Below are 27,443 nucleotides of genomic sequence, written 5' to 3' on the forward strand. Positions count from 1 at the left end.
AAGAGCCAGACTACTGAGATTTTTAATTTGTGCATTATGGAGAACAGATGGGAGACTGGTTACCTGATGATACAGCTGGAGCAAAGTAGAATATTTGAGAAGCATTTAGGAATAGGACTTGAATGGATTAGATATGGAGGAAGAGAGGAGGGCATCAGAATCATAAATTTGTGGCTTTGGGACTGGATGGAAGTTTGTGCCGTTCACCATAATTGGAGACATTGGTAAAGAGTCTTTTGTGGGGAGGGAGATAGGAGTATAGTTTTGAGATGGTTATGCTTGTTCTTTTATGTACAAAAAACATAGTTCATCTCTAGCATAGGGTGGTTTTCATTAGATTACATTTTCTTTGAGCTAATTTTAAAAGTGTTAGGGACAGGGCTAAAAATTACTTGATTTGTATCTGCCTTTATTTCTCTCAGTTGTTCCCTTAATTCCAGTCATCATCCTCTCTCCCACCTGGACAAGTCTCCAGTCCACCAACTATTGTCATAAGCACTTGACACCATTTTATTCAAGACGTAATGTTTCAGTCCTCACCAATAAGGTCTGTGATGTACTGGGGAGGAATAAAATGCATTTAGTTTGTCATTACTGTTAATTACCTCTAAACGTTTTCTTTGTTATGGAGTTGCCATTCTCCTAAAAGACGTAATTCATGCATGCCTCCACCAACCAGTTTCGTAGAAATAATGTAATACCCATAAACATGGCTTGAAGGTTGTAGAATTTGAATGTGTATCAAACTTTCCCCTCCACCTTGATTGAATGAAATTACAGGCTTTCCATAGGTATAGCCAACTCTGCTACTAATCTTGGTGTTTTTAGACCAGTCATTTAATTCTCTCAGCTTGGTTACTTAGCCACAAAATTGGGGAGTAAGAGGAAATACTCTTCAAAGGTTCCAGATGCAAACTTACATAAAATTGAATTTTTTTTTTATCCTTCCACTGTGTTATTTTCTTGTGGATATATAACTATTTGTGCAGCATTCCGGTTTTCATTAGTATTCAACCCTTCAGAAAATACCCACAAACTAACTTTCTGTGATCGTAATTGTTCCACTTACGACCATTTTGATCTTACGTATCTATTCTAAAAAATACTAAATGCACAGGATGCTAAAATTAGGAAATCCCTACCCTTAATAATTTTAGAGTTAAGCGTTACAAGCCAAAATATTGCTATAAAGTGTTTTGAATTAGGAATACACAGGAAATAGTGGCCAGCCCTCCTGGTGGGAGAGGGCATTAACTCGCACGTTGAGGCTTGATCGGTATGTGTTGGCTAGGTAGGCAAAGGAAGAATGGCTGGCATACTGGAAAAGAATGCAAGTAAAGAAAGGCAAGGAAGCGTGACAATATGGCAAATTCAGCATAGTAGTTTGGAGTGAGTGGAGTGTAGATTTCTATAGAGTGGCAACAGAAGTTGAAGAATTTCATTTGTAGTTAAATCATGACCAATCGTATGCTAAGAAAATGAGTTTTCACTTGATTCTGTAGGGAATAGAAAGCCACTGAAAGTCTTTAAGCAGAGGATTATGGTTAGATTTGAAATTGAGAACACAGTTCTGGTGGTTATATAAATATTGGGGAATTTTCCAAGTGAGAGATGTTTTGAATTAAGAGGGCAGCAGTTAAGATGGTGTGATAGGATGAATAATTCCCACAAAGATGTCCACATCCTAATCCCCAGAAGCTGTGAAAGTTACTTTATATAGCAAAGTAACTTTGCTATATAGCAAAAGGGGTTTTGTAGATGTGATTAGGAATCTTGAAATGGAGAGATTATCTTGGATTATTCACATGGGTCCGATATAATCAAAAAGGTTATGTAAGCAGGAGGCAGGAGATCTGAGTCAGTAGATGTGACAACGGAAGATTAAAGTGATGCATCCGTGAACCAAGAAATGCTGGCAGCCTCTGGGAGTTGGAAGAGGAAAGGAAAAGATTCTCTTCTGAATCCTCCAGAAGGAACCAGCCCAGGCAACACCTTGGTTTCGACTCGATCAGTCATTTCAGATTTCTGACCTCCAGAACTGTAAGAGAATAAATAAATACATGCTGTTTTACTATTAAATTTGTGGTAATTTGTTATAGCAGCAATAGGAAACTAATCAGATGGAGAGAAAGGTGTATATATATATATTATATATATATTAAGGAAGTAGAATGGACAGGAATTGGTATCTGGTTGGATGTGAGAGTGAGAGACAGATTTTAGGGTGTCTGTGAGACGTGTCTGGTAAGTAGCCTGACGAGTCACAAATGAATAAGAATAGGAATAGCTTACAGAATGACAGGGGGTCTAAGTACAGAAACTTGGCCCCCCAAATTTAAATATCAGTACTCATATTTTGGCAAGGGTGGGAAGAAACAACAGTTCTCGTTTACTGCTATAGGAGTATAAATTGATAAAACAATTTTAGAGGGCAAGTTGGCTGTATTTAGAGAAAGGGATAAGCATACCTTACATTGTCAGGATTCCACTTCAAGTTATACACCCTGGAAAATGACTGGACTACAGAACGTTGCAGCTTTAAAACAAAATAACAACCAAAAATACGCTGAAAACAATGACCATCAACAAAATAATTATATTTTGTGATGGAATAGTATGTATCACTCGAATGAACTGGAGCAGCTGCTGTGTCCAAGTGTCAAACGTTGAAAGAGCAAATTAGATTGATGTACCTTTTTTATTTAAAAGGTTTAATACCTTTCTAGTTTTAAAATTACATTATGTATACCTCTAGTCAAAGTATACAAATGTTTGGGAATAAAACCAGCTGCAACATGGTGGATGCCTTTTAAATAACCATCTTTGGGGAAGGAGGGAGGAAAGTGAATAACAGTAGTGATGCATATATAGGGTCTTCAAATGTGTCAATGTCTTTAAAGGTGTGAAGCAGATACAGGTGGTGAGGTGGGTCCACAGGTATAATTCTCTACACTTGGAAATGTTTTGAAATGAAAACAAATTTTAAAAATATGAAAGGTAGGCAGAGGCAAAGGATTTCCCAAACTATATCCAAACTATTCTGGCATTAAATGTTTTGGCAAGAGAAGCAGGAGAAAAGTATTAAGGAAATTGAAGAAGGAGAAAGATTCAATAAATAAGACGTTCGAAATAAATGCCACATGAGAGAGATGACTAAAGAGCCCATTGTATTTGACAATTGGGCCATTAATGATAACCGTTACCAAACTGATTGAATAGACTGAGTGGAAACCTGATAATGGAGGGTGGGAAAGAGGTTGGAGAAGAAGTAGAGAGATGCCAGTGGCCCAGCCGGGAGCTCGGTCCAAGCGCATAATCTTACGCTAGCCCTTACGTCTCTTTTCTCCCCTCACCGCTCTCCCCCACTTTCTCCTACCATGCCTAGTCTACTAGCTGTACGTTGGCTTGTTTCTCAAGTGGCGTCTCTCCATATAACAGGAAAGATTAGCCAATAGCATATGTTTACCTAGTCCTTGCAGCAACTTCCAGATGATGAAAGATTCTCTTACCCAGTATTCATATAGCAAATCTTTCACACAACAGGACAAATCACCCTCAGGAGTTCTGGGCTTTTATCTCATAGTTTAGGGTCTCCAGAGATAAAAAGATGAGATACTCTGAGCATCCATAGATCTAGATATAGTTTATCTGTTATTGCTAAAATTGTATTTCCTTGATTTCTGGTGAGTTTTTAACTCTTTTCATATGTTTTTTAGCCTTTGTTACTTCTTTTTTTCATTAGGTTTTCATTTTTTGTTATTGACTGGTAGAGCTTTTCTATGTTCTGATATTTCATTGTTAAATATACTAGAAATATGTTCTTATCCATAATTTTAAAAATTTTAACTTCTGTATGATGTCTTATGTTTTTATTGTTTCTGAGTCCACATCTATCAACCTTTTTCTGTACAACTTGCCTAGGAAAGCCTCCCCTATCCTGAAGTTATTAAATATTTTCCCTCTAGCTTCTAGTACTTGAATCATTTTGGTTTTTAAATTCTAGCTTTTAAAAGCATTGTTTTGAGTCAGCGCTTCTTGAGCCTTGCCTTTGCTCGGGGCCCGCTCCAAACTCTTTGGAGTATATTATCTCTTCTAATAAACTACCCTTTCACCGCTTTAAAAATAAAAAAATAAAATAATAAAATATTGTTTGGGGAGGTACATTATAAAAAGTATTTATTTTTTCTGAATAGTCATTTGTTTGAAAATAATCTTTTGTTGAATATTTGATCTTTTCTCCTTGATTTGATGTGCCACCTTTTTCATAAAAGAAATTATACATGAGTCTGTTCCTTCAATATGGATCAAATTCCTTTTATTCTATTCCTGCACTAACAACACCCTGTTTTAACTTCTCTAGCTTTTAGTATATCTTGTTATTTGAAAGGACAAATTGTTTCCATGACTTTTTTTGTTGTTTAAAATGCCTGGCTATTCCTGCAATTTTTTTCCTTTAATATAAATTGTAGAATCACCTAACCAATTTTGTTTAAAGAATCCTGTTGGGTTTTTTTATGGATATTGCATTGCACTTACAGAAAATTTTGGGAGAACTGACTCTACAAAAAATTATTGAGTCTTGCCACCGAAGAACATGCGTGTTTGTCTTCTCTTTCATCACGTAGACTTAATTTTTACATAGATCAATCAGTGTTCCTTCATGACTTTGGTTTTGAGGCTTGTAGTTTTTTTTAGTATGTTTTGATATCTGGTCAGGCAAATACCCCTTTTAAATTTTTTATTTTTTATTTTTCTTGACTTTTTTTGAACATTTTATCTTATATTTAAACTTTAGAATCAGCTTGTCAAGTTATGATTTAGAAAATTAGTTAGATTTTGATAGGTTGCATTGATTTTTACAAATTAATTTTTGTAGATATCTTCGTGATATTGAGGCTTTCTATCTGGGAATAGGTAACCATTATTTGGGTCATCATTGTCGTCTTTTTTCCCCATTTAGGTCTTCTTTTAGATCATTCAGTTAGCTATTACAGTTTTCTTCATTTAAGTCTTGTACATTTCTTGCTAGGTTTATTAACCACTTGTATTTTGTTGTAACTGTGAATGTATTCTTCTTTCAATTGACTATTGCTATAAGACAGGAAAGTTACTTATATGTTGACTTAATCTTAGCCACTTTATAAAAACTCTCATAATAATTCTGATAGACTGTAAGCTCTATAAGAGTATGGACCTTTTTCAAACACTGTATCCCAGCACTCTAAACTCAATATGTTTGAATGAATGAATAATGGTATTTTAGTTGATTCTTTTAGACTTTTGGGTAGACAATATTTCCAATTTTTCAACTATTACAATTATGAGACTTTAAGATTGCTCTGGAGTCGCGCAGCGCATCCAGTGGCTCAAGGTGTAGAGGACTTCTCTGTTCGTTGACTTTGTAAGCTGTTCACTATTAATAATCAGCGAAGTCTCGGCACTACCGCCGCTGTCATCAACATGTCGGTCCCCAGCGCACGCATGAAACAGCCGCCCATTCAGTCCACGGCCGGGGCCGTCCCGGTTCGCAATGAAAAAGGTGAGATTTCGATGGAGAAAGTGAAGGTAAAACGTTATGTGTCGGGTAAGAGGCCAGATTATGCCCCTATGGAGTCCTCAGATGAGGAGGATGAAGAATTTCAGTTCATTAAGAAAGCCAAAGAACAAGAAGCAGAGCCTGAGGAACAGGAGGAGGATTCATCTAGCGACCCTCGACTGCGGCGTTTGCAGAACCGTATTAGTGAAGATGTGGAAGAGAGGTTGGCTCGACATAGAAAAATAGTGGAACCTGAAGTGGTAGGAGAAAGTGACTCAGAAGTAGAAGGAGATGGTTGGCGTGTGGAACGAGAAGACAGCAGTGAAGAAGAAGAGGAGGAAATTGATGATGAGGAAATAGAGCGGCGCCGTGGCATGATGTGTCAGCGAGCACAGGAGAGAAAAAATGAAGAGATGGAAGTCATGGAGGTGGAAGATGAGGGACGTTCTGGGGAGGAGTCAGAATCAGAGTCTGAGTATGAAGAATATACAGACAGTGAAGATGAGATGGAGCCTCGCCTTAAGCCAGTCTTCATTCGAAAGAAGGACCGAGTAACAGTTCAAGAACGTGAGGCTGAAGCATTAAAACAGAAGGAGCTGGAGCAGGAGGCAAAACGCATGGCTGAAGAGAGGCGCAAGTACACACTCAAGATTGTAGAAGAGGAGACCAAGAAAGAGCTGGAGGAGAATAAGCGGTCCCTGGCTGCACTGGATGCACTCAATACTGATGATGAAAATGAGGAGGAGGAATATGAGGCATGGAAAGTTCGGGAGCTAAAGAGAATCAAGAGGGACAGAGAAGATCGAGAAGCGCTTGAGAAGGAGAAAGCAGAAATTGAACGTATGTGAAACCTGACTGAGGAAGAAAGGCGAGCTGAGCTTCGGGCAAATGGCAAAGTCATTACCAACAAAGCTGTTAAGGGCAAATATAAGTTCTTACAGAAGTACTATCACCGGGGTGCCTTCTTCATGGATGAAGATGAAGAAGTATACAAGAGAGATTTCAGCGCACCAACCCTGGAGGATCATTTCAACAAAACCATTCTTCCCAAAGTCATGCAGGTCAAGAATTTTGGGCGCTCTGGTCGTACCAAATACACCCACCTTGTGGATCAAGACACCACCTCCTTTGACTCAGCATGGGGCCAAGAGAGTGCTCAGAACACAAAATTCTTTAAACAAAAGGCAGCTAGGGTACGAGATGTATTTGAACGGCCATCTGCCAAGAAGCGGAAAACTACTTAAAGTTCAACTTTTTCTTCCAGCTGTGGGACTCAAGGGAAAATCTCAGCATTGGTCCTTGATTTATTTTTACCATTATTTACGTGGCCCCTGTTCCCAGCCTATTGGACCTACTGCGTCCTTGTGACACTGAGCAACACAGTCTTTGAAGGTGCTTTGTGAGGTTTGGACTCATGCTGAGAAATCCACAGAAAAGCACTATCCAGGTAGGATTAGAGGCTCCCCACTTAAAACTATTTCTGAGATATCTTAGATTTCAACATTGCTCTGGCTTCCCAAATTTCACTTGGTGGACTGTCCCAAGTTTCTTTTTCCAGCCCCTTAGCTTGGGTCAGAAATACGGGCATGTAAGTGGACAGTTTACTTCTACCTACAGGAATCTAAGCTGACTGAAACCTATTTCACATTTTTGGCTGTAGTCAAGTTTTTCTATGTGAACATACTTTTTGATCTGTTTATGTATATATGTCAAGAAATAAAAGAATCACACACCAAGAGAAAAAAAAAAAGATTGCTCTGTAGGTTCATGTTTTGAATTACCTTTTCTCCTACCTACACACTGATATTAGATAAAATAGAAAGAGATTACAAAACTATGACCTTATGGAGAAACAAGAAATATTTATACTTAAAAAATATTTTGTTATGGAAAATTTTAAATATATAAATAAGTAGAATAGTATAATCAACCTGCATACTCCTAGCACCCAATTTCTGTTAGGAGCTCAGCCAGTGTTACTTCATTTTTACCCCTACCTTCTTCCCATCCCACCCCTAGTAGGTTATGAAACAAATCTTAGGCATACCATTTAATCCATAAATATTTGAGTATATTTTCCCTTTGGAAATTATTCTTTTAAAAATATATAATCACAATGCCATTACTATATGTAAAAATATAACAATAATTCCTAAATAGTGTTTAAATTTTTTTTTCTCATAAATGTTTTCTTTTTAAATCTCTGATTTATAGGCCCCACTTTTGTCTGTTTAATTTCTTGGTAACTCATTTATGATTTATGAACTTTAAATGCAGAAAAAGCTAAAGCAGTGAGCATAGAACCAAAGCTTTTGTCCTGGGGATTTGGTGGCCAAGAACAGGCCAAATAGGCCGAGTTTGGATCCAGCAGGGTAATAGGAACTAAAGTTGTTCTGTATGAAAGAGAGAAGAATCAAGCACCAGGCTCATTGCTTGAGATGGGGTTGTAGTCAGACTCCCAGGTATGAACAATGACAAAAAACAAAGAAACAAAAACAACACTACCATCAACAACCAAAAGGCTGCAACAACCTGCTGCCACCTGAAGAGATGTCTTCAGTGAAGCTGTGAGCATGAGAAAGTGGAAAGAAGATGTCACAGGTTTGAGAAAGGTTGCTGAATCAAGCCTCTTTCTCTAAGCCTGGGAACTACTTTGGCTCTATCGCCGATATTTTCATGGCAAGTCCTTTGAATAACCAGTTTAAGACATGGTACTAAACGGGCTCCAGGGGTCTGGATGAAAGCAAATAAGATTATTAGGGAGTGGCTCATTCACAAGAAGTGAGCCTATAGTTCAGTTTTCCAAAACACAATCAGAATGGCAGAATATGAACCTCTGTAAATCCACTCCTCCATAAAAGCTAGTTTATTTTGTTATTGCTTGCCAGGATTTCACTTAAGATCATAATAAGAAAAGATGCCTTTCCTTCAAAGCACACCTCAGCCTCCCCCCAGTAATATGTCACAACACATTTAGGAGAACCTTCTTCCTAATATTTTCCCAAACCTTCCTAAGTTGAAGAGAGCCTATTGTATACTCCTTCTGTTTTCCCCGTGGTTTCAGATGGACATAAGAACATGAAAATCTCCACATTAATCACGTGATGTTGGTTCATCTCACAAAAACCTTTCCATTTGTGCAATGTCTTCCAGTTTATACAGACTTTCTTACATACTTTCAATTCTAGGTAGGTTTTATGTAACCTAAATTTCCCCAGTATTCAGTTTAGGGGTACAGGTGAGAGCCTATTAACATAAATGCAAAAAATTTGTTGCTTTTGCCTGTAGGTGAGAGACTCCCTGACAAGATTCTTCCCCCATTCTTCACCCAACTCAGGCATCTTTGAGTTTCCCAGGAGGTAGATCGTTCCAGGCTGCCATCTTCTGCCACTACCTTCAGGATTCTGTGGCTGTTCCTCTGTTCCAAGCTTTCTTTTGCTAGCCTTGCCACTGCCACTCTCTTCTGAAAGTATAATTACCCAAGAACCTAGCAGAGTTCCCAGGATTCCCTTCAAATGTCTCCCTTATCAGGGAGGAACATCTTTCCCAGAATCCTGCTCCAGCTCTCCCCAAGAAGACTTACTTCCCTTTAGGTCTCTTAGCCAGGTTGGGGTGATATGCTAAAACCTTAGAAGCAAAGGGGGCTGACTATGGGGTATTTTCAGCCTCTATGGAGGTAGGTGGGCTCTCTAGACAAAATAGAAAGGAGAGGGAATGAACTTTGGGTAGACAGCTTACAGCCTCTGCCCACAGCCTCTGCCACAGCCCACTCAGTTCTGGCAAACTTTTATTCCATTATACACAGTTTAAAATGTGTATGATTCACTTACATGAAATCTCATCGCCTCCCTCAAAGGGAACAATCCCAAATATCATGCAGCTACCTCCTCCAGATCCAAGTCCAGGGACTCTAGGACTATGCAATCTTCTGGTCTAGAGAAGATTCCTCACAAACCAGCAACCTGGAGTTACAAAACAAGTTAATTGTCTCCAACACATCCAATAGACCAATATTTCTTGAAGGGTGTGATTCTCACACCAGTAGTGTCAGCGTCACCCTGGAACATGTTAGAAATGTAAATTATTGGGCCACATCCAAAACCTACGAAATCAGGAATTCTGGGTTGGACCCAGCAATTTGTGTTTTAATAACCTTTCCATGTGATTCTGATGTGTGCTAAGGTAGGAAAACCACGGCGAAAGACAATGCTGGACAAGGAAGTGTAAGTACAATAAGGCTCTCATTCCGAAAAAGAAATGTGCAGTAGACACTGTTCCTGAGCAGATATCATACCCTGTTTTAATCGACTTGCTGTGTAACAAACCTACAAGACTTAGCAGCCTAAAATGGCAACCATTTTTTTGCTCATGGACGTGGCCCATTTGGGCTGGGCTCTCCTTCATGGACCTTTGATCACTGGACAGTCTACGGCCTCAGTCACATACTTTACAGTTGTTTGGGTTTTGCCTTGAGCGATGAGGGTAGCTGGGCCATATCTCTCCTCATCTAGTAGTCTAGCTCACGCTCACTCACAATACAGTGGTCTTGGTTTCCAAAAGCAAGCCCCAATGCCTAAGCAATTTTCAAGTCTCTGTGTCATGTTTTCTACTGTCTCATTGGCCAAGGCGAGTCATATGATCAAACCCAATGTATAGGAGGGGTCTAACTAAGTGAATACAGTAGTGGTGGAGGGTGGGAAGGAGGGTGTTATTGCAGCCATTTTTGCAAAGAGTCTACCATACCGCCTGACAGAACTAATGGGGATGTCTTACCCTAGCAAATGGAGTACATGTGTTAGTTAGCTAGTCTGGCGGCCTCTAGTCTTAGCTATCCATTCTCCTTCATTGGCCTACCTAGGATGAGCATTAGGTGTATGTATGTCCTTCTTGGGGGCTGTAGAGTCTTGGCAGCTGTTTTCCTGTAGCTGGGAGTTGGGAATTCAGGGATTGCTCTTAGTGTTGAAAAATGAGAGGTAGTTAAAGCCAGATTTGGCGAGTCTTTGGCAAAACGTTTGCTACAAAAACTTGGTGGGCTTCTGGACTATTTAATCATGTGCTAATAAAGCAGGGAAAGATTGGGTCTAGACCTGAGCTGCCCAGTATGGTAGCGACTAGTCACAAGTAGTTATTGGACACTTGAAATGTAGCTGGTCTGAACTGAGAGGTGCTGTCCCTTTTTACTTTTTAAGGTAAGCTGCTAGGAAATGTAACCTTACTTACACATGTGGTTCACACTGGATTTCTATTGGACAGCACTGGTCAGTCGTAAAGCCTGAGAATGTTTACCTCACAGCTCTTGTCCCTCTACTCAGCGAATACTTCTCCTTTCAAGATTTCTTCCCTAAGACAATTTGAAATGAATGACCTCAGGGGAAGAATACCTCCCTAAATCGTTTTTTTTTTTTTCTGCCAGGCTTGCATTTTTTTACTCAATTTACCCCCTTCCTATGACAAAGACTGTTCAATGAAAGGTCTTGAGGTCCTTCAGAGATCTAGAGCCCCAATGTTTTCAATGTTTATCACCTGTTAAATCTCCTATGTTTCTGCTTCTGTTCATCCTAGCTTTAATTTGGGCATAAAAGAAGTTGGCTTTCCCAGCCCAACAAACCTCCACTCTGTCATCTGTTAATGTGGTTTACAGCCTGAAAAGCTTCTAAGCAAAGCCAAATTTCCCCACCTGTCCTCGGGTGGGACATCTTCATACTGTTTGTCTCTCAAGAATTTACTGAAAGCCACATCAAACTGTCAAATTCAGGACTTCCCCCAAATCCTGAATTTTTCTGATAACTTCTTCTAGCAAAACAACCCCAGTCTACACGTGATCTGTGTCATAATAGTTTACTAGACAATTTGCAACCGCACTCAGCCATTTCATAGTTGGCTCACCTGTAATAGCCAATTTTTGGTAACAAATGCAGTATCAGATGAGAAGCTTTGGGTTGTATATAACAGAATATTCAACTGAAAAAGTTTTAAATCTCTTTTCTCACGTAACAAACAAGAAGCAGCTCAGTATAGTTGGTTCTATGATTTGTTATTTTATAACAACAGACCAAGTCGGTCAAGTTCTAGGCGAAGTCTCTATACTTCTCTTAGCTTTCCTCTATGGTTGCAAGGTGACTGCTGGTGAACAGGACAACATCCAAAGACAGGAAGGAAATAAAGGAGCCGTTTCTCCTTGTGCGTCCCTTATCACAGAGGAAAATCCTCCCCAGAGGCTCCCCTCCCAATAGTTCCTTCATTGGATCACACACCTGCCAAGGAGGGTGGGAAAGTGAGTATTGGCATATCCAGCCTTAATAGGGGTTGGTGTGGTCTGCTGACAAGGAAAGAGGGTGAAAAGCTGTTGGGAGGATAAACAAGAACACCTGCTAGGGCCCTTCTTGTGGTAGTCTGTTGCTGTTATCACAAACCATCCCAAACTTAGAGGCATAAAAGGATTTATGTTTATAGGCATTTGGACAGGGCATAATAAGGATAATAAGGATAGGGTGTTTTTACTCCACATTATTTGGGACCTCAGCTAGGAAGACTCAAATGTCCGGGAGCTGGAATCATCTGGAGGCTTCTTCACCACCCTGGGCTCAGATGCATAGAAGGCAGGGCTTAGCTGAGACGTTGGGCAGAGCTCCTCACATGCTGTTCCATGTGGCAGCTCCCTGCATGCTGGGTTCTCAGCGAGTGTCCTGGGAGGGATAATTCAGAGAGGGGTTTGCTGGAGTGGGAGTATTCCAAGACAAAAAAGGGCAGCTGCATGGCCTTCTGGAACCGAGCCTTGGAAATCACATAGTATCACTTGTGCCATATTCTACCCATCAGAGCAGTCAGAAGCCCCTTCAGATTCATCTGTGTCATAATAGTTTACTAGACAATTTGCAACCGCACTCAGCCATTTCATAGTTGGCTCACCTGTAATAGCCAATTTTTGGTAACAAATGCAGTATCAGATGAGAAGCTTTGGGTTGTATATAACAGAATATTCAACTGAAAAAGTTTTAATCGCTTTTTAATGGGAGGAATGTCAATGAATTTGCAGCCTTTTAAGAAAACTGCAGCAGTCCTCATGTAAACCAGAGGACACACATACATGTATTCCCACAAATTCTCCTTACAGTGTTGCAGTTAAAAGGAATTTTCAAAGTTTACCCTCAACCATGCTGTCACATTCTTCCTTTTCTCAAGCTGAAATTCTTTTCTCAACTTAAAAAATTTTTTTTCCTTCCATCCCATAAATGATACAAAATACTGTCTAGAAACTCCTAATGGATAGATGTTGGGGCCCGTTCTATTAAGGAACAACTTCTGGATCCGCATGGAAAGGAAGTAAAAACACTGGAATCCCCCAAATTCTGAAGGGGAGATTTGGCATTAAAAAAAAGATTCAATACTGTTACAGAAAGAATATGAATGACAATTTAAAGCATCTGCCCAGTAGTTCCTGGTAAAAGCACACAAATGTTTGGATCCTTCTTATATTGAATTAAAACATTAATATTTTTGGAGTACCTACTAAGTTATATACACTGAGGAGGATAAAAAGATAAAGAAGAGTAAGTCTCCCTCTTACAAGTCTTTAGAAGTCTAGTCAGAAGGAACCAGATTCTCCTTCCACTGTCTTAAATGCTGGCATTTGAAACAGAAACAAAGAGCTCCTGGCAAGTGGAACGGGGAATTCCCAATAAAAGAAGGGGCTTGTGTTCAGGTCCTTATAAATGGGTAGGTGTCAATTAGGGCAAAATAGAGTTAGGGAAAAGACAAAGACATACACTACTAAGAGAAGAGAGGTGGAAAAAGTATGGCCTGGAGCTCCTGAAAACTCCCTGCACGTGAGTTTGTAAAAGGTTGAAGTAAACGCTGCGTGTCCCCATCATCAACACCTTATGCCGGTCTTGTGCAGAATTCGGGGTAGCGGGCTTGGGCTCGTCGTTTCACGAGTTTCCCAGTAGAGGACGCCATAAACACGCGAGTCCTGAGTTTGACTTGGCAAAGGAGGCGGTGCGTCCTCGGCCCGGAGGCGGGGCCGGGGTGCTCACGTGACCCTCGCTCATGGCGGCAGCGGTAGCAGCGGCGCTGGCGGCGCTCGGCGGCCGGAGCCGGATCTTGTAGCCCGGGTGTGGACCCGCGTCAGTCCGTCCCTCCTTCGGCCCCCTCTCTTGTCTTCCGGAGTGTGGCTGGCGGAGCCGGGATGGCGGAGCGAGGCCTGGAGCCCGCGCCGGCCGCGGTGGCGGCGCTGCCGCCCGACGTGCGGGCGCAGCTGGCGGAGCTGGAGCTGGAGCTCTCCGAGGGTAGGAGCCGGGCGGGGGAGCGAGCGCCGGGGCGCCGCTGCGGTTCGCGGCGAGAGGGAGACCAGGTCCCTGCCGCGCGCCCTGGTGGCCGTGCGGGCGAGAGGGGAGGAGGGTGCCGGAAATCTGGCCCGGGCTCTGAAGGGTCGTCTTCCCTCCTCTCCCTCCCGGTGAAGTGGCTTTCCCGTGTGGGTTCATTGTGTTCTCTGGGAGGGGTCACGCAGGGGCTTGGGGGAGAGAGAGGGCCTCCCCAGGCCCGGGCTGCTTCTGCGCTCCCTGCCCCCCAAAACGCGAGACAAAGCTGCGCTCTCCGCTTCTGCCCGGGCGTCTGGGCACGGTGGGGGTGGGGGTCAGGCTGCGGGCAGGGTGGCTGACAGCTTTTTCCTGTCCTCTACCCTTTTCGAGGGGAGGGCCCCACTCCTGTCTCTGTCCCGCTTACCCCTTCAAAAAAGGAGAAAGACACATAGGAAATCGGCAGCATTTCTTCTTCCTTCTTTAACAATGAGAGATGCCTCCCCGGTGACAGGAGTAAGATAGAAACTGGGTGGGCCCTTGAGGGTCTTCAAGAGATTATAAGCAGTGGCATTAACCCAGAGAGAGACACACAGTGCTGCTTTGAGACCACCTTTGTCAGAAGGGTTTTTCTCCTGGTGCGTGTATTCCTGCTGAATTTTCCGCATCTGATCACCTTTTGGAGTCTTTGAAGGAGGGAGGAGAGGTTACATGCAAATCCTGGCCGGTACCCTCCTTTTTTTTGGACAATGGATTGGTACAAGGAGGGCTGGATTTATTTTGAAAATTAAAAGAATGGAATAAATCAAGCCCCTGTTCTTAGAAAAGTCCCTTGGATAACAATGAGAGAAACAGTGCTGTGTCGTGGGCATGTGATCAGGCTCCTTGTGCAGTTGTGATCAGTTCTCCACAAAGTTCCTGTTTTTATCACAAGCTGCCTCAGAGACAAAAGCAGTATTTTGTCCAAGCTTGATGTCAGGGCTGTGGTGGTGGCCCCAGAGTCGCATATTCTTAGTGAGTTCCTTGCCAAAGGCCCTCTTCCCTAGCATTTTTCAAGTGGATTCAAAATTGTTCATTGGAAAAGAAGAATGTGACAAGTTCCCTGGAGAGTTCTGACTTTGTTCACTTATCAAGACATTATCTCCCCCACCCCCATCCTTTACAATGAAAAACCATAAGTAGATTTGTGTTACAAATCCAGTTGGGCATGGAAGGAAGTAATTATTAATAATGCTGTTAGGTTTTCCCAATGTATAGGGAAGTACTCTTTTCATTTGCGCTTAATTACAGACATTATTTTTCAATTAATCAGTTGGGAAGTTATTCTTTGGCCAGTCCCCAAAATCAGTGGTAGTGGATGATTTTGTTTCTGTGAAGTGTTTAGGGCATTGCCATCCTGTTCTGCCTAGCAACACACTTCAGTTTTCTCCTAAAGCATTGTCTTTCAATCTGTAATGACTTACATTCAGATCGACTTTTGAAACAGTTATTTTACAGTAACGAAGCAGCTATCTTTGATTAGCCAGAAAGAGAGAGGTTTGGCTGGCTGTTTGCGTCAGAAAGAGATTAAAAATAGGAGTTGATTGCTTTTACACCGAGAGGGAAATCCTGGAAGCTCCTTATTCTTGGTATTTCTGCTTCCAGCTGATTATTGTTTAATTCTCTGGGTGTTTCTAGAGATGATTCTGAGGAACTATTTCTAGGACTCACACTGATTAGCTCACCTCCCCTCCAGAAAAGTGTGTGAAACTCATATACTCTGAATGCCAAGTCTTCAACATTTCTAAGGACAAGTGCATGGTTTGCTTTCCAGTGCAGAATTGTTTTGGTTGGCACATGACTTAGTCCGAATTGGTTTCTTACAGACTTATACTACATTATCCTGTATTTCATCTCTTTTAGCAATGGATAACTGGAAAAACATACAGTTGGAAACCCCTGGGCCTGCAGTGTCAGCATCTCGGCCATCTGTTTTTCTCTCTGTTTTGCTCAGAGTACAGAGGATCGTTGCGGAGAAGTAGATAGATATTTTTAGCAATTCAAGTGAAGTTGAAACAAGCCAACAGCCCCCAAATCTATAGCATGGTGTTATTCATGATATCTGTAGCATATTTGGAACCAGCCTTTGTTTGTTTGTTTTACATTTTCTCTACAGTGACTGCTCTCACCGAAGTACTTTTTTCTTCTAAAAAAAAAAAGAAGGCACTTTGAACTATGTGTTTACCGTGTGTGCTGGCTTTGGTGCACTCATTCCTTGATTTTATTCATTTTTTTTTTCAGGTTTAGGCCGTCCTAGGTCATAATTATAGTGATAGTCTGAGTTGTCTACTGTTAAAGAATTTTCTTTGTGCTCGCCTGTATTTTCAGCTGCAGGCGTTGGTCATACATCAGCTGACTAACCCTGTGCTGAAATGCAGGTCTGTGCCCCCGTAGCCTGTTTGCCGCAGAGTGCGGTGCAGGGCTCCGGCTGGGGCTTCAGGCAGGTCACCGCGGACTTGCTGGTGAAAGCCTCCCGCTTCTGCAGCAAGAGGCAGAGCCTGCAACTCCCTGGAGAATCACTGAAAATTGAAGTTGCCGTAATCACGAGCTTTTCTGTAGATGAATTGAATAGGTAGGAGGTTTCTTACAAGTATTCCGTGGTTGAAAATTTTTCATGATTCACATATATTCTCATATTTATTATATGTTTAACAGTAGGCTCTTTTGTCTGAACTTTTTTCGTGTTTTAGTGAAGTGTATGTACATAAAATAAGACTAGTGAGAATTATTTGTTTAAATCTGTCTGACAACATCTTATATTTGTGTAATGATCTTATACATTATGTCATTTGACTTGACTATGACCGTGATTAGGTAGACTAGATATTACCACCTCTCCCATCTTTTCCTCTTTTTTTTTGTTTTTGGTTTGACACAGGGGGAAAGTTAGACTCCCAAGGGTTAAGTGTTTTGTCTAAAGTTGCTCATGTAATAAGTGCCATTATCCTAAGCTGCCATATAATTATGGTATCTGATATCACTGAATGATGTAAATATGTTGACTGTTATCGCACAAGCCATTGACTCTAGATTTTATTCTAAGGAAACGCCACAAAACAGTTGTATGCCACAATTCCAAATAGTCTGGTTGATTCTCTTTCTGAAATCTCTTTCAAATCTATCATTCATGTATTTGATCCAGACATTTATTTGGTGGCTACTGTGCGCTGGGGATACAGAGGTGAGCAGGGCACTCTATTGGCTTTCAAGGAGCTCCGAGTCTGGGAGGGAAACCACTTAAAAATATCAACAAAACGTATGTACATGAGACCACGATGGAGTTCTGTACAGAGGCTGCCTTCTAAGAAAAGAGGAAGCTATCTGCTTTGTTGTTGTGAAAAAGAAGCAACAGAGTACGATAAATATGAGATTGGATTGGGTAGCTAGTAGAGAGGCCTGTGATTTAGCTTGTGCAGTTCAGTCCTAAGGGTGAAGGAAAGAAGGACATAAATTCCATACTTCTGTGGCATGTCGGAAGGAGCACAAGCCTTCAGTGTCTGAGAACAGGCCAACGATGATAACTGGAGAGGTATTTAAGATGAAATAATACTTACAGGAAGGGATCCTCCCTTTTCTTGTTTGAACACTTCTCTGAGCACAAACACAGTCACATCCTCCCTTTCTCCTGTTTCATCACATCTTGGCGGTCCTTAAAGCTTGGTACTGGGTCCACCTTCAAGATGGGGGGATAAGAGAGGGCCAAGTCCTAGGAGTTGAAATAAATCCTCTTTAAGAGTGGTGCAGGGGCGGCCGGATGGCTCAGGTGGTTAGAGCGCAACTCTGAACAACAGGGTTGCCGGTTCGATTCCCACATGGGCCATTGAGCTGCATCCTCCACAACTAGATTGAAGACAAGGAGCTGCTGCTGAGCTTCCGGAGGGGCAGCCGGATGGCTCAGTTGGTTAGAGCGCTAGCTCTCAGCAACAAGGTTGCCGGTTCAGTTCCCACATGGGATGGTGGGCTGCGCCCTCTGCAATTAAAGATTGAAAACAGCGACTGGAGTTGGAGCTGAGCTGCGCCCTCCACGACTAGACTGAAGGACACCGACTTGGAGCTGATGGGCCCTGGAGAAACACACTGTTCCCCAATATTCCCCTATAAAGAAATAAAAAAAAGCTGGGGAAGAGGTAAGAAAAGGATAAGATGCTGAATAGAGAAGCTGACAACTCGAGTTAAACCATCAGAAAACTGGCACATCCCTCCTTCTTCACCTATAATGGGAAGGTGGGCCACTTCCCCTAGCTCTGTAGCATAGTCATGAATTCATAGGCTACACCTTTATTAGAAAATGATATCTAAGCAGTTGTTATAGCTGGTGCTAGCAGCATTAAGGAAAGCAGGTGTGTGGATTTTTAAATAACCCAAACTGGGCATTACCTAAGTGATCTACCCCCTAAAACTTGCATAAGTGTATTTTTTGGTGGGCTATACTTGTCTTATGTTGGAACTCATTTTTAGGAATTGCTGTCAGAGCCTGTGGCACATTCCTTTGAAAATCCTCATGGTGGCAAATTCTAATTCTATGAGGGTGGAGTTTCATTTTATGGTTACTTGCAGACAAGTGGAGAAAAGCTGGTTGATGTTCTTTGGAGTCCAAACTAATTGAGATTGAAAAAACTAGAGTGATTATAAACTGACTTTCATCATGACTGTCAAAAAATTAGAATGATTGTGAACTGGTTTTGAGGGCCGTTCCCGAAGAGAAGTGACAGACAAATTCTCTCTGTTGGAAGAATGCTTCGCCTTAACTGTAAAGGAGAACGTTTATTTGGACACCCTAGTTCTCGTGTGTGTTTTGAAAAACTAATCTTATGGTTTGACAACCCCATAGCGTTGAGCTGGATTTTTGAATAAGAGAAATCATTAGCCCTTCACTCTTAGCCCAGCCCTTGGTGGCTACTTTCTTTGCTGGCCTTTGTAAGGATTAGTGTCTCGGGGTTGGTAGTTCAGATGTTGGCTAAAAAGGGCCTTCCCACTGTATTTGTATTGTAATCACTATCGTTCTCCATGGTCTCCTTTCATGATTAATTCAGGAATGCTTTTCGAAACACTCCTTCCTGCTTGTGTGCAGTTTCTCACAATTCTTTAAGAGTTCATCTGAAGTAGTACCTTTTTAATAAACCTGACCCTGACCACTGTGAGCTCTCGAGCTTCAAACCTCACAGCATTTACAGTTTATATCATTTTTGCCAATCATATATTTTCTAATTTAAATTGTTTTTCATTTCACCTCAATGTAAGCTCCTACAGAGGTCGTTTATGTCTTAAACTTCTTTAAATAACTCCCCAACTGTTTCTGTCTTGTATTGTTTTCGGGAGTGTAATAAATTTCTGCTCACTTCAATTTGACTTGAATTGAAATACAAAGTCTCTGTCTTGGGGATTTGATTTGGCACCATGTGGGGTTGTGCAATCATTTGAGAGGCACACATTTTGGCATCTGATGGGCCTGGGTCCAAGTCCTGGCCTGTCCCTTATTAGCTCTGTGACCTTGGACAGACTGCCTAACCTCCCTGGTTTTTGTGTCTTCAGTTCTTAAAACAAGAATGACAACTTCATTAGAGTTGTGAGGAGTGTTAAAATGAGATCATAGGAGAAAAGCTGAGTGTAGTAGGTGGCATACACGTAATCGTAATTGTTTCTGGTAGTGAATGGATGCATACCGACTTGGCTGTTTTCAATATCGTGTATAACTTAGTAATATGTGGTTATATACGAAGTGATGAATGGAATCAATTTGCGTATATATTTTTTAAAAGCAAGACTTTCCTTCGTCATCAGGTGCTCCTGTCGGCACCCTCTACCCTTAGCTCAACACGTGTTGGGTCACTGCAAGCAGTTGACTAGAGCTGAGAAGAGTAGCTGGTTTGTTTGATACAGACATCTGGCATGTGTACATTTCTGAGCCTGTAGGTTCCGGCAAATGGCTCTGAAATTTAAGCGTGGTTTCTGAGACTCAAGCATATCCAAGTTATGAAAAGGCACTTGTACCTTCCAATACTTCTTTGTTCTTCCTTTTTTAGTCCTCCCTTTGTCCTTAGTGAACAAATCCTTTCGGTTCCTCCTTCAGAAGTTCTCTTGCATCCTCTTTTCCTTTGAGTAGCATTTACCACCAACCATTTACAGTCTTCTAGCTTTAGACTTCAGGGTCTGATTTTTGTCTCCCTTCACCTCTGAGTTGATCTTTTATCTTTTAAAAATACTGCTTTTATCTAAAGCCGTTGCTAAATCCAAGGCTTTGTCATTCATTGTCTTTAAATTCTACATTTTCTAAAGGCAGGGATGTTCTTCTATATCTTTTATCCCTAGAGAGTTTAAGATAGTTTTGTACACAAATAGTCCATCTCTTTTTGGTGATTGAGTATATCATAGAGGTTTAAGTGAGAGGTGTTTTTTTAACCTTTGTGCTTCTAATGAATAAGTTGCTTTCCCCTGTGGATGCTCTTCTGTGAACAAGATCACTCCTGAAAGGCCATTTCTTTGGAATTCCATAGCCTTACAGATGACAGAATCTTTGGATACACGGGTTGGCTTCAGTGGAATCGGAGACGCTCTGAAATCACGTTCAGAATTTTGAGTGTTCGTGCCTTTTTGGGCGACAGAGTCTACAGCTTTCATCGGCTTCTAAAGAGGAGTATGAAGCAAAGTTACGAATCAGGTCTATCACCTTTCATTCTCACTAGCTTGTAAGGAAAGCCAGATTCCCTCAGCTTCCCTCCTCAACACTCACCAACTTATCTCTATCAGTTCCCACCCTTATCCCCTTTCTTTCTTTTCTCAGAGGAGAAATACCCCTCCTCTTCTACAGTGTATCCCTCTGGCTATGTTCTCAGTCCCATCTTCTCCCCTTCTGGGATCTTGGGAGCTTCCTTCATTGATCTATTCAGTCATAGTCTTTTGTCTTTGTTTCTTTTCTCATCTTTAGCCTCTCACTTAACGCTTAGCTCTTGGCTCCTTCCCTTCAGCCTGCAATGAATATGCTGAAGTGTCGCCCATCTTAAAAGCAGCAGCTTCCCACAATCTTGTATTGGAATCTGCTTGCTCTCCTGTGCTTGTACTCTCCCTCTCATCCATCCTAGAAGCTGTGGCCTGCAGTTCCTTTATCTTACTTCTTACCTTTGCTTACTCCTCAGTCCGTTGCTTTTACCTCATGAAGTCTCGGAACCAACTGTCTGCAAGGCCGCCAGTGACTTCTGTCTGGCTGAATGGTGCCCACTGAATACAGCACCCTTCTCTGCAGCACTGGATACCTTGGACCATTATCTTTATAAAACTCTCTCCTTCTTTAGCTTTTATGGCATCACTTCCTTCCATCTCCCTAACTGCTCTCTTGGTTTCCTTTTCTGTCTCTTCCTCCTGATGTGGGTGTTCCTGATATCTGTCATTAGCTTTCCTCTTTCTTCACAGACACTCGCTGAGTCATCTCATCCATGCCCCAGGCTCCAGCTGTCATGGCTGCGAGATGCCTCCCTAGTTGGTATCTCTCCAGCCCTGACTCTCCTCTGCTCCAGACACCCCCTTGGTTGCCCCCAGACAGCTGTAACTTAGCAGTCCAAAACTGTACTCCTCGTTTCAGCCCACTCCACAGATACTCTCTACTTCAGCATGTTCATTCAGTCAGGTCAAAAATGGGGGGTTATCCTACCTTCTAATGGATCACTGACTCCTGGTGATTCTCCTTCTTCCCCGCTGTTCACAGCGCTGTGTTCAGGCTCTTATCTCTTGCTGAGACTATTACAGTCGTCTCCTAACTCGTTGGCCTGCCTTCAGTCTCTTCTTCCATTCCATCCTTCTCTATTCTGTGATGGAATGATCATTCTGAAACAGATCTAACGGTGTCCTTTTCCCTGTTGAAAAGTTTCACTGGCTTTCCTCATCCACAGGATGAAATGCAAGCATCCTTTATGTACCAACCCCTGCCTGCCTTTTTAGCCTCACTTCCTGCTCCTTCCATGTTTTTTTCTCCTTTCTAGCCAGCCTGAGAGACTTGTACTTCCCTGAGTGCGCTGTGCTTTTATCACTTCCAGGGCTCTGCACACGTGTTCTTCCTCTGAAAAATGTCCATTCTGGCATGTTTTCCCCCCGTTTTCTGTCTGGTTAACTTGTATTCCACTCAATTTCCTGTAAGAAGCCTGCCTTTGCTAAGCTCTCTTAAGCAGTTAAGATCTCTGTGTAAATAGCCATCAATTATTGAGTGCTTATTATGTAACAGGCCCTGTGCTTAGCACTTTGCATACCCTGCCTGGCTGGTAAGTAGGTGTTGAATAAATAGCTTCTGTTATCACAGTGATGAGAGGACTGAGCTAGCGAAAAGCACCTGAGCATTGAGGGAAATGCGGTGTGTGCTGCCCTGTGACACGTGACCTGATCTTTCCCTTTTTCCTCACCAATAATAGTAAATTCTGAAATGAATGGCAAAGGGGAAAGAACGCTGGACTTGAGTTGTTTAGAACTGGGGACAAGTCCAGCTTCTGCTGTTTGCTCTGTGACTTTGGGCGAGTCTTTGAAATATGCTTCTAATCCTAACAATTCCTCAAGATAGGTGTGTGATTTCCATTTTCTAGAGACTTGTTAAAGAACGTGAAGCCTGAAAGGACCGTGTGCTGGTTTGAACCCAAGTCGGTTTGGCTCCAAACCCCATGGTGTTTCCACACTGCTATTCGCCTCCATCTTCCTGAGTCATGTTTCAAGTAGTGTTGGCAAAATTCTCTTCAATCTTAACTGTTGGCCCTCACTTTTCTTAAGATATAGCTTCCGTCTTTGGAGTTTTGGAGGTAGAGCTCCCTGGAGGGAAAATAATTGGAATGTTCTATCCTGTCCTCAGAAAAATAGATGGGACTAGGAATGAGGTTGGTTGTTTCTGACCTTGCTTTGCCAGAACCAGTGGGGTTAGCACTCTAAAACATATTGGGAGAGGTTCCTTCATGCCAGCCTACCTTCCGGCAAGATGCGACTTCTCTATTTCTTAAAAGGACAAAAAATACTGGGTAAACTCCTATAAGATTATTTGTAAAGTGAAAGATAATTTTATGTACTTACATTTTTATATGAAATTAAATTTTCTTCCCTGAGCTGAGATGGGGGTGATGAGAAACTGCAGGGGAAACTCGGGACGAAAATATTTTGGAAGCTACACAGGACAGCCCTAAATGGAAATCCACAGGGCAAGTAGCTTCTTTGAAAGGCCTTTGGTGTTCCCTAGACTTGAGCTTCTGGATCACAGACACAGAATTGTGGTTACATTCTGGCTCAGAAGGAGTTTGTAGTGTTGTTGTTGTTGTTTTTCCCTTAGGAAATTTAACGTTTAATTTTAAAATTAGTATAAATATTTCTGTAAATGACATGTACTTACTGGATTTTTCTTGGAGTTATTTCTTCTTTTGTGAAGGAATAGTGCTCTAATATCTCTTTCATTTCAGAGCACTATTGCTTTTAGGGATACATTAAAGCATCAGTAGGGTTTTCTTTCTTTTTAAGGACCATGGAGTATGTTGTCTCAACTTATTCGTAGACTAGAACTTAGGGCAGGTCAAGCACGAAGTCATGATGGTGCTGACCAGTCTTGTCATGGAATCTCCATTATAAAAATGAACCCGGCAGGAATCATTAGGTAGATGCTTCTGATAATTTCTTATTTAGTAAATCTGTGAGTGAGGCAAATCGGCTGTCTTAAACGTTTGGGTTTTTTTTGTTTTTTTGAGGTATGATTGACATCCAACATTAGTTTCAGGTGTACAACATAATGATTCAATATTTATATATATTATGGGGTGATCACCTCAACAAGTCTAGTTAACAGCAGTCTGTCACCATACATAGCTTACACATTTTATTTTCCTGTCTTAAAATTTTAAAGAGTTGTCATTCTTACCTTTGTACATGTCCTTTCTGGTTTGGAGAAACTTTTTTTAAATTGAACACGTAGAAAAATCGTAAGTATGATTTTTTATTCTCATTGCTCTTGGCTTATTCTTTTTCTTCAAGGAGATGAAGGAAAAAACTGGAAGATGAACTTCGCATTTAAAAATTCACCTTCCTTGTTAGTTGGTTCTCTGAGCTCTGCTCTCCGATGTTACTCCTTCTATTATAGCTATTTTTCAAATTACCTTATTAAAGTTATGAAATTTTACTTGCATAAATATCCTTAGCTCCCTTTGTAAGCTGCTTGAGGGCAGCACACAGCATCCTTCGCATAAGTGCTTCTCAACACTTAACTCATCTCATGAATGAATGTCGACTGTCATGAACCTCCCTACCTGTTCGTATTTCCTTACCAGTTTCTGACAGACTCTTCTGTTACAGTCTGACTGGTTTCCTCACTCTCTTTTTCCTAACAGGCTCATTTCCGCTGCTGTGCTTTGCAGTGACTGTTTTTGTTAGGACTGCCTTTTCTCCTATGAAAATGTACCCGCGTTTCACGGTCTATCTGGTATCTCCTTCATCATAAAACCAGCTGACTGAGATAGTCCATACTAATCTCTTCTATTTTTAGGCTTTGTTGTATGCCGTTACCCAGTTTAACACTTAACTGACCATTGTTTATTTGTTTCATTTATGGTTTTTTGTTTTTTTGCCTCCTCAATTAGACTTTAGGTTTCTTGAGTGTAATGACAATGTCTTATATCTTTTGGAACTTTTAAGGTGCTGAATATATCAATAAAGATGTATTGAGCACATTTATTTGCAAGGTCTATTGAGAAGATGAGAGATATATAGAAGGCAGGTACTCTGTTTTCAAGGAGCTTTCAATCTAGTAACTTTTCAACGAATAGCTATCTGGGTTTTAAAGATATTAATTTAGGTAATTGTCTTTTGAGCACTTAGAAGCATTTTTATTTTCTACTTGAGTGATAAGATATCATTTAATCCCATTTGAAGTGATTCTGGGAAGATGGCAGCTGGAACACGTCTTTACCACTCTCTTTTTTGAACTCTGTTCAAATAAAATAACAACTTCAAAGTTTAGAAAATGCCAAGAATTGGAATGGGAACTCATGAAGGTAAAGTTAAAGGACTTGGAGGGTAGATCCAGAAAGCCTAAAATGCAAATAATAAGAATTATTAGGAGAATTAAGTAATAAAAAGCAGTTTTTCCTCAGCTGAAAAAAGATTGCAAATTGAGAAAGACTGCAGATTGAATGAATTCTCTGTGTTCCAGGCAAGATTGATAAGAAAAGGCACAAATCGAATCATATTCTGATAAAATTACTGAATTCAGTGATAAAGAAAAAAACCCAAAAAACATTTATAAGCTCCTAGGTAGAAACAGTAAGTTAAAACAACAGCATAGACTATTTGCAATAGTATAGCTTTGATGATGGTGTAAGAAACAGCCACAGACTATTCAGAGAAAAGGTCTACATTCCTAGAATCGTAGCTTCTAGATGTTATTCACCTTTCAGGGAAAAGAAAGCTCTATGTTTTGTGAGTTTGCACGTGTTCAGAGATTGTATCACCCATGGACTCTAATCTAAGCAATATACCCTAATCAAATAGATAATAAAAATAGAGACCCCGAAATAGGAGGAGAGGAAACAGTGATGGACATTGGACTTTGAAATATATACGTTATATATTATATGTACTATACATGTATTATATATATAATCACATCCATTGAGAGTGACAAGGAATATGGAATATAATGCCAAGTAAGGGTCTTTGAAATAGAAGAGATATTGCAAGAGAAAAACCTACTTGTCTGAATGAAATATTCTCAATGATTTCTGCAAAACTCAAACACTGTGGGACTGAATAGTGTGGGGGTGGGGGGAGCATTCTTTGGTATCACTGGGATGTTGGCCGGGGGAAGTGTGGGAATGAACTGTGTTGGTGAGGAGAAAAATACACTATTTATAATAGTCTTAAAAATGATAAAATACTTAAAGATCACAAGAAAGGCACAGGATCTGTATTAAAAAATTGTAATATCTCAAGGATATAAAAGCAAGATCTGAAAAAATGGAAATACATGCTATGTTCCTGGATGGGAAGACTAAATATCAGAAATCAGTTACAGCTGCAACGGAGACTTCTTTTGGAGGTGGGGATTTAGATGAAATGATCTCAGCATTCATATGGAAGAATCAATGTTTTAGAATAGCCAGGTATACTTTAGAAACAGAGTAGTGAGGTGATGCTTGCTTTACCATGTATTAAAACAAATCCTAAAATTGCTTAAAGCAGTATGTTATTAGCATTTTCCACATAAGGATGAACAAACAGAATAAAGTGCCTAAATCCTTGTACATGTAGGAAAAATAATTATGAAAACGTGAAAATTTCATTGGCTTATATCAGCTGTTTATCCAATTGTCTCAAATTAGAAAAGATCTTAAGATAAGTTGACTAGTACACCATAGGACATCAGAAATACTGAAATTTTTGATATTTTATTTATCTCGCCAAGAGGAGCACATTGGAACCAGAAAGAAAAGTTCCTTCCTTTTGCAGCGTCTTTCCAGTGCCCTGTATGGACAAGGCTTCACATCATGGCACATGGCAAAGGAGAAATATTTAAAGGGCCCTACATTGCTCAGAGGAGGGCTGAGAAGCAGTAAATTGGAAGTCCAACTGCCGTACAATATCCTAGTCCTTCCAGTGGACAGCATAGCGAGTTGGTATTTATACGCGATGTGAAGTGATCACCACAATACGTCTAGTTATCATCTATCCCCTTGCAGACTTATCACAGTATTGTTTACTGTATTCTCTGTGCTGTACATTACATTCCTGTGACTTATTTATTTTATAACTGCAAGTTTGTACCTCTTAATCCCTTTCACCTATTTCACCTGTCCACCCAATTTTTCCCCCCTTTGGTAACGACCACTTTGTTTCCTACATTTTTGAGTCTGTTTCTGTTTTGTTTTGTTTTTTAGATTCCACATATATGTGAAATCATAAGGTATTTGTCTCTCTCTGCCTGACTTACTTCACTTAGCATAATACCTTCTAGGTCTATCCATGTTGTCACAAGTGGCAAGATTTCATTTTTTATGACTAAGTAATATTCCTGTGTGTGTGTGTGTGTGTGTGTGTGTGTGTGTGTGTAGAATTTTTGGTAATTCTATTTTTAATGTTTTGAGGAACCTTCATACTGTTGTCCATAGTGGCTGCACCAATTTACATTCCCATCAACAGAGCAGGAACATTCCCTTTTCTCTGCGTCCTTGTCAACTCTTGTCCTTTATTGTCTTTTTGATATTAGCCATTCTGACAGGTGTGAGGTGTGAAATCTTTTTGTCGTGTTGATTGGCATTTCCCTGCTGATTAGTAATGTTGAGCATCTTTTCATGTACCCGCTGGCCATCTGTCTGTCTTCTTTGGAGAAAAAAAGGGTCCATCTTAATTTTCACAGAGCAGGCTATGAAGGGTAGATTTGGATCTGAGAAGCAATAAATCGATAACTAATACATCCTTGATTCCTCTTTCCTTCAGTCCAACTCTCCATATCTCGTCCCTCAGTAAGTTTTTGGTGCTACCTAGAGAAATACGCTAAATCTGCTTCTGTGCATGAGTAATAACTGCTCACTGCCTCGTTACCTCAGCTCTAGCCCCAAACCTAGTGTTCC

At 40.9% G+C, this 27,443-nt stretch overlaps 1 protein-coding gene and 1 pseudogene across 4 annotated transcripts in view; both read left to right on the forward strand.

Moving 5' to 3' along the window:
• The first annotated feature begins 5,096 nt into the window (after positions 1-5,096).
• On the forward strand, positions 5,097-7,161 carry LOC117028322 (microfibrillar-associated protein 1-like; annotated as a pseudogene).
• A 6,379-nt stretch (positions 7,162-13,540) lies between these two features.
• Positions 13,541-27,443, forward strand: part of DIP2B (disco interacting protein 2 homolog B) — a 194,789-nt gene continuing 180,886 nt past the window's right edge. For 3 of the 4 annotated variants that reach the window (XM_033116869.1, XM_033116871.1, XM_033116870.1), the window contains exon 1: positions 13,542-13,821. In XM_033116869.1, coding sequence (XP_032972760.1) covers positions 13,722-13,821 — 100 coding nt within the window. In that variant the 5' untranslated portion in view covers positions 13,542-13,721. Of the gene's footprint in view, positions 13,822-27,443 lie in introns of all 4 variants that reach the window. The other variant, XM_033116872.1, reaches the window with a different exon arrangement.

Source organism: Rhinolophus ferrumequinum, chromosome 10, assembly GCF_004115265.2.
Source record: "Rhinolophus ferrumequinum isolate MPI-CBG mRhiFer1 chromosome 10, mRhiFer1_v1.p, whole genome shotgun sequence".
NCBI lineage: Eukaryota > Metazoa > Chordata > Mammalia > Chiroptera > Rhinolophidae > Rhinolophus > Rhinolophus ferrumequinum.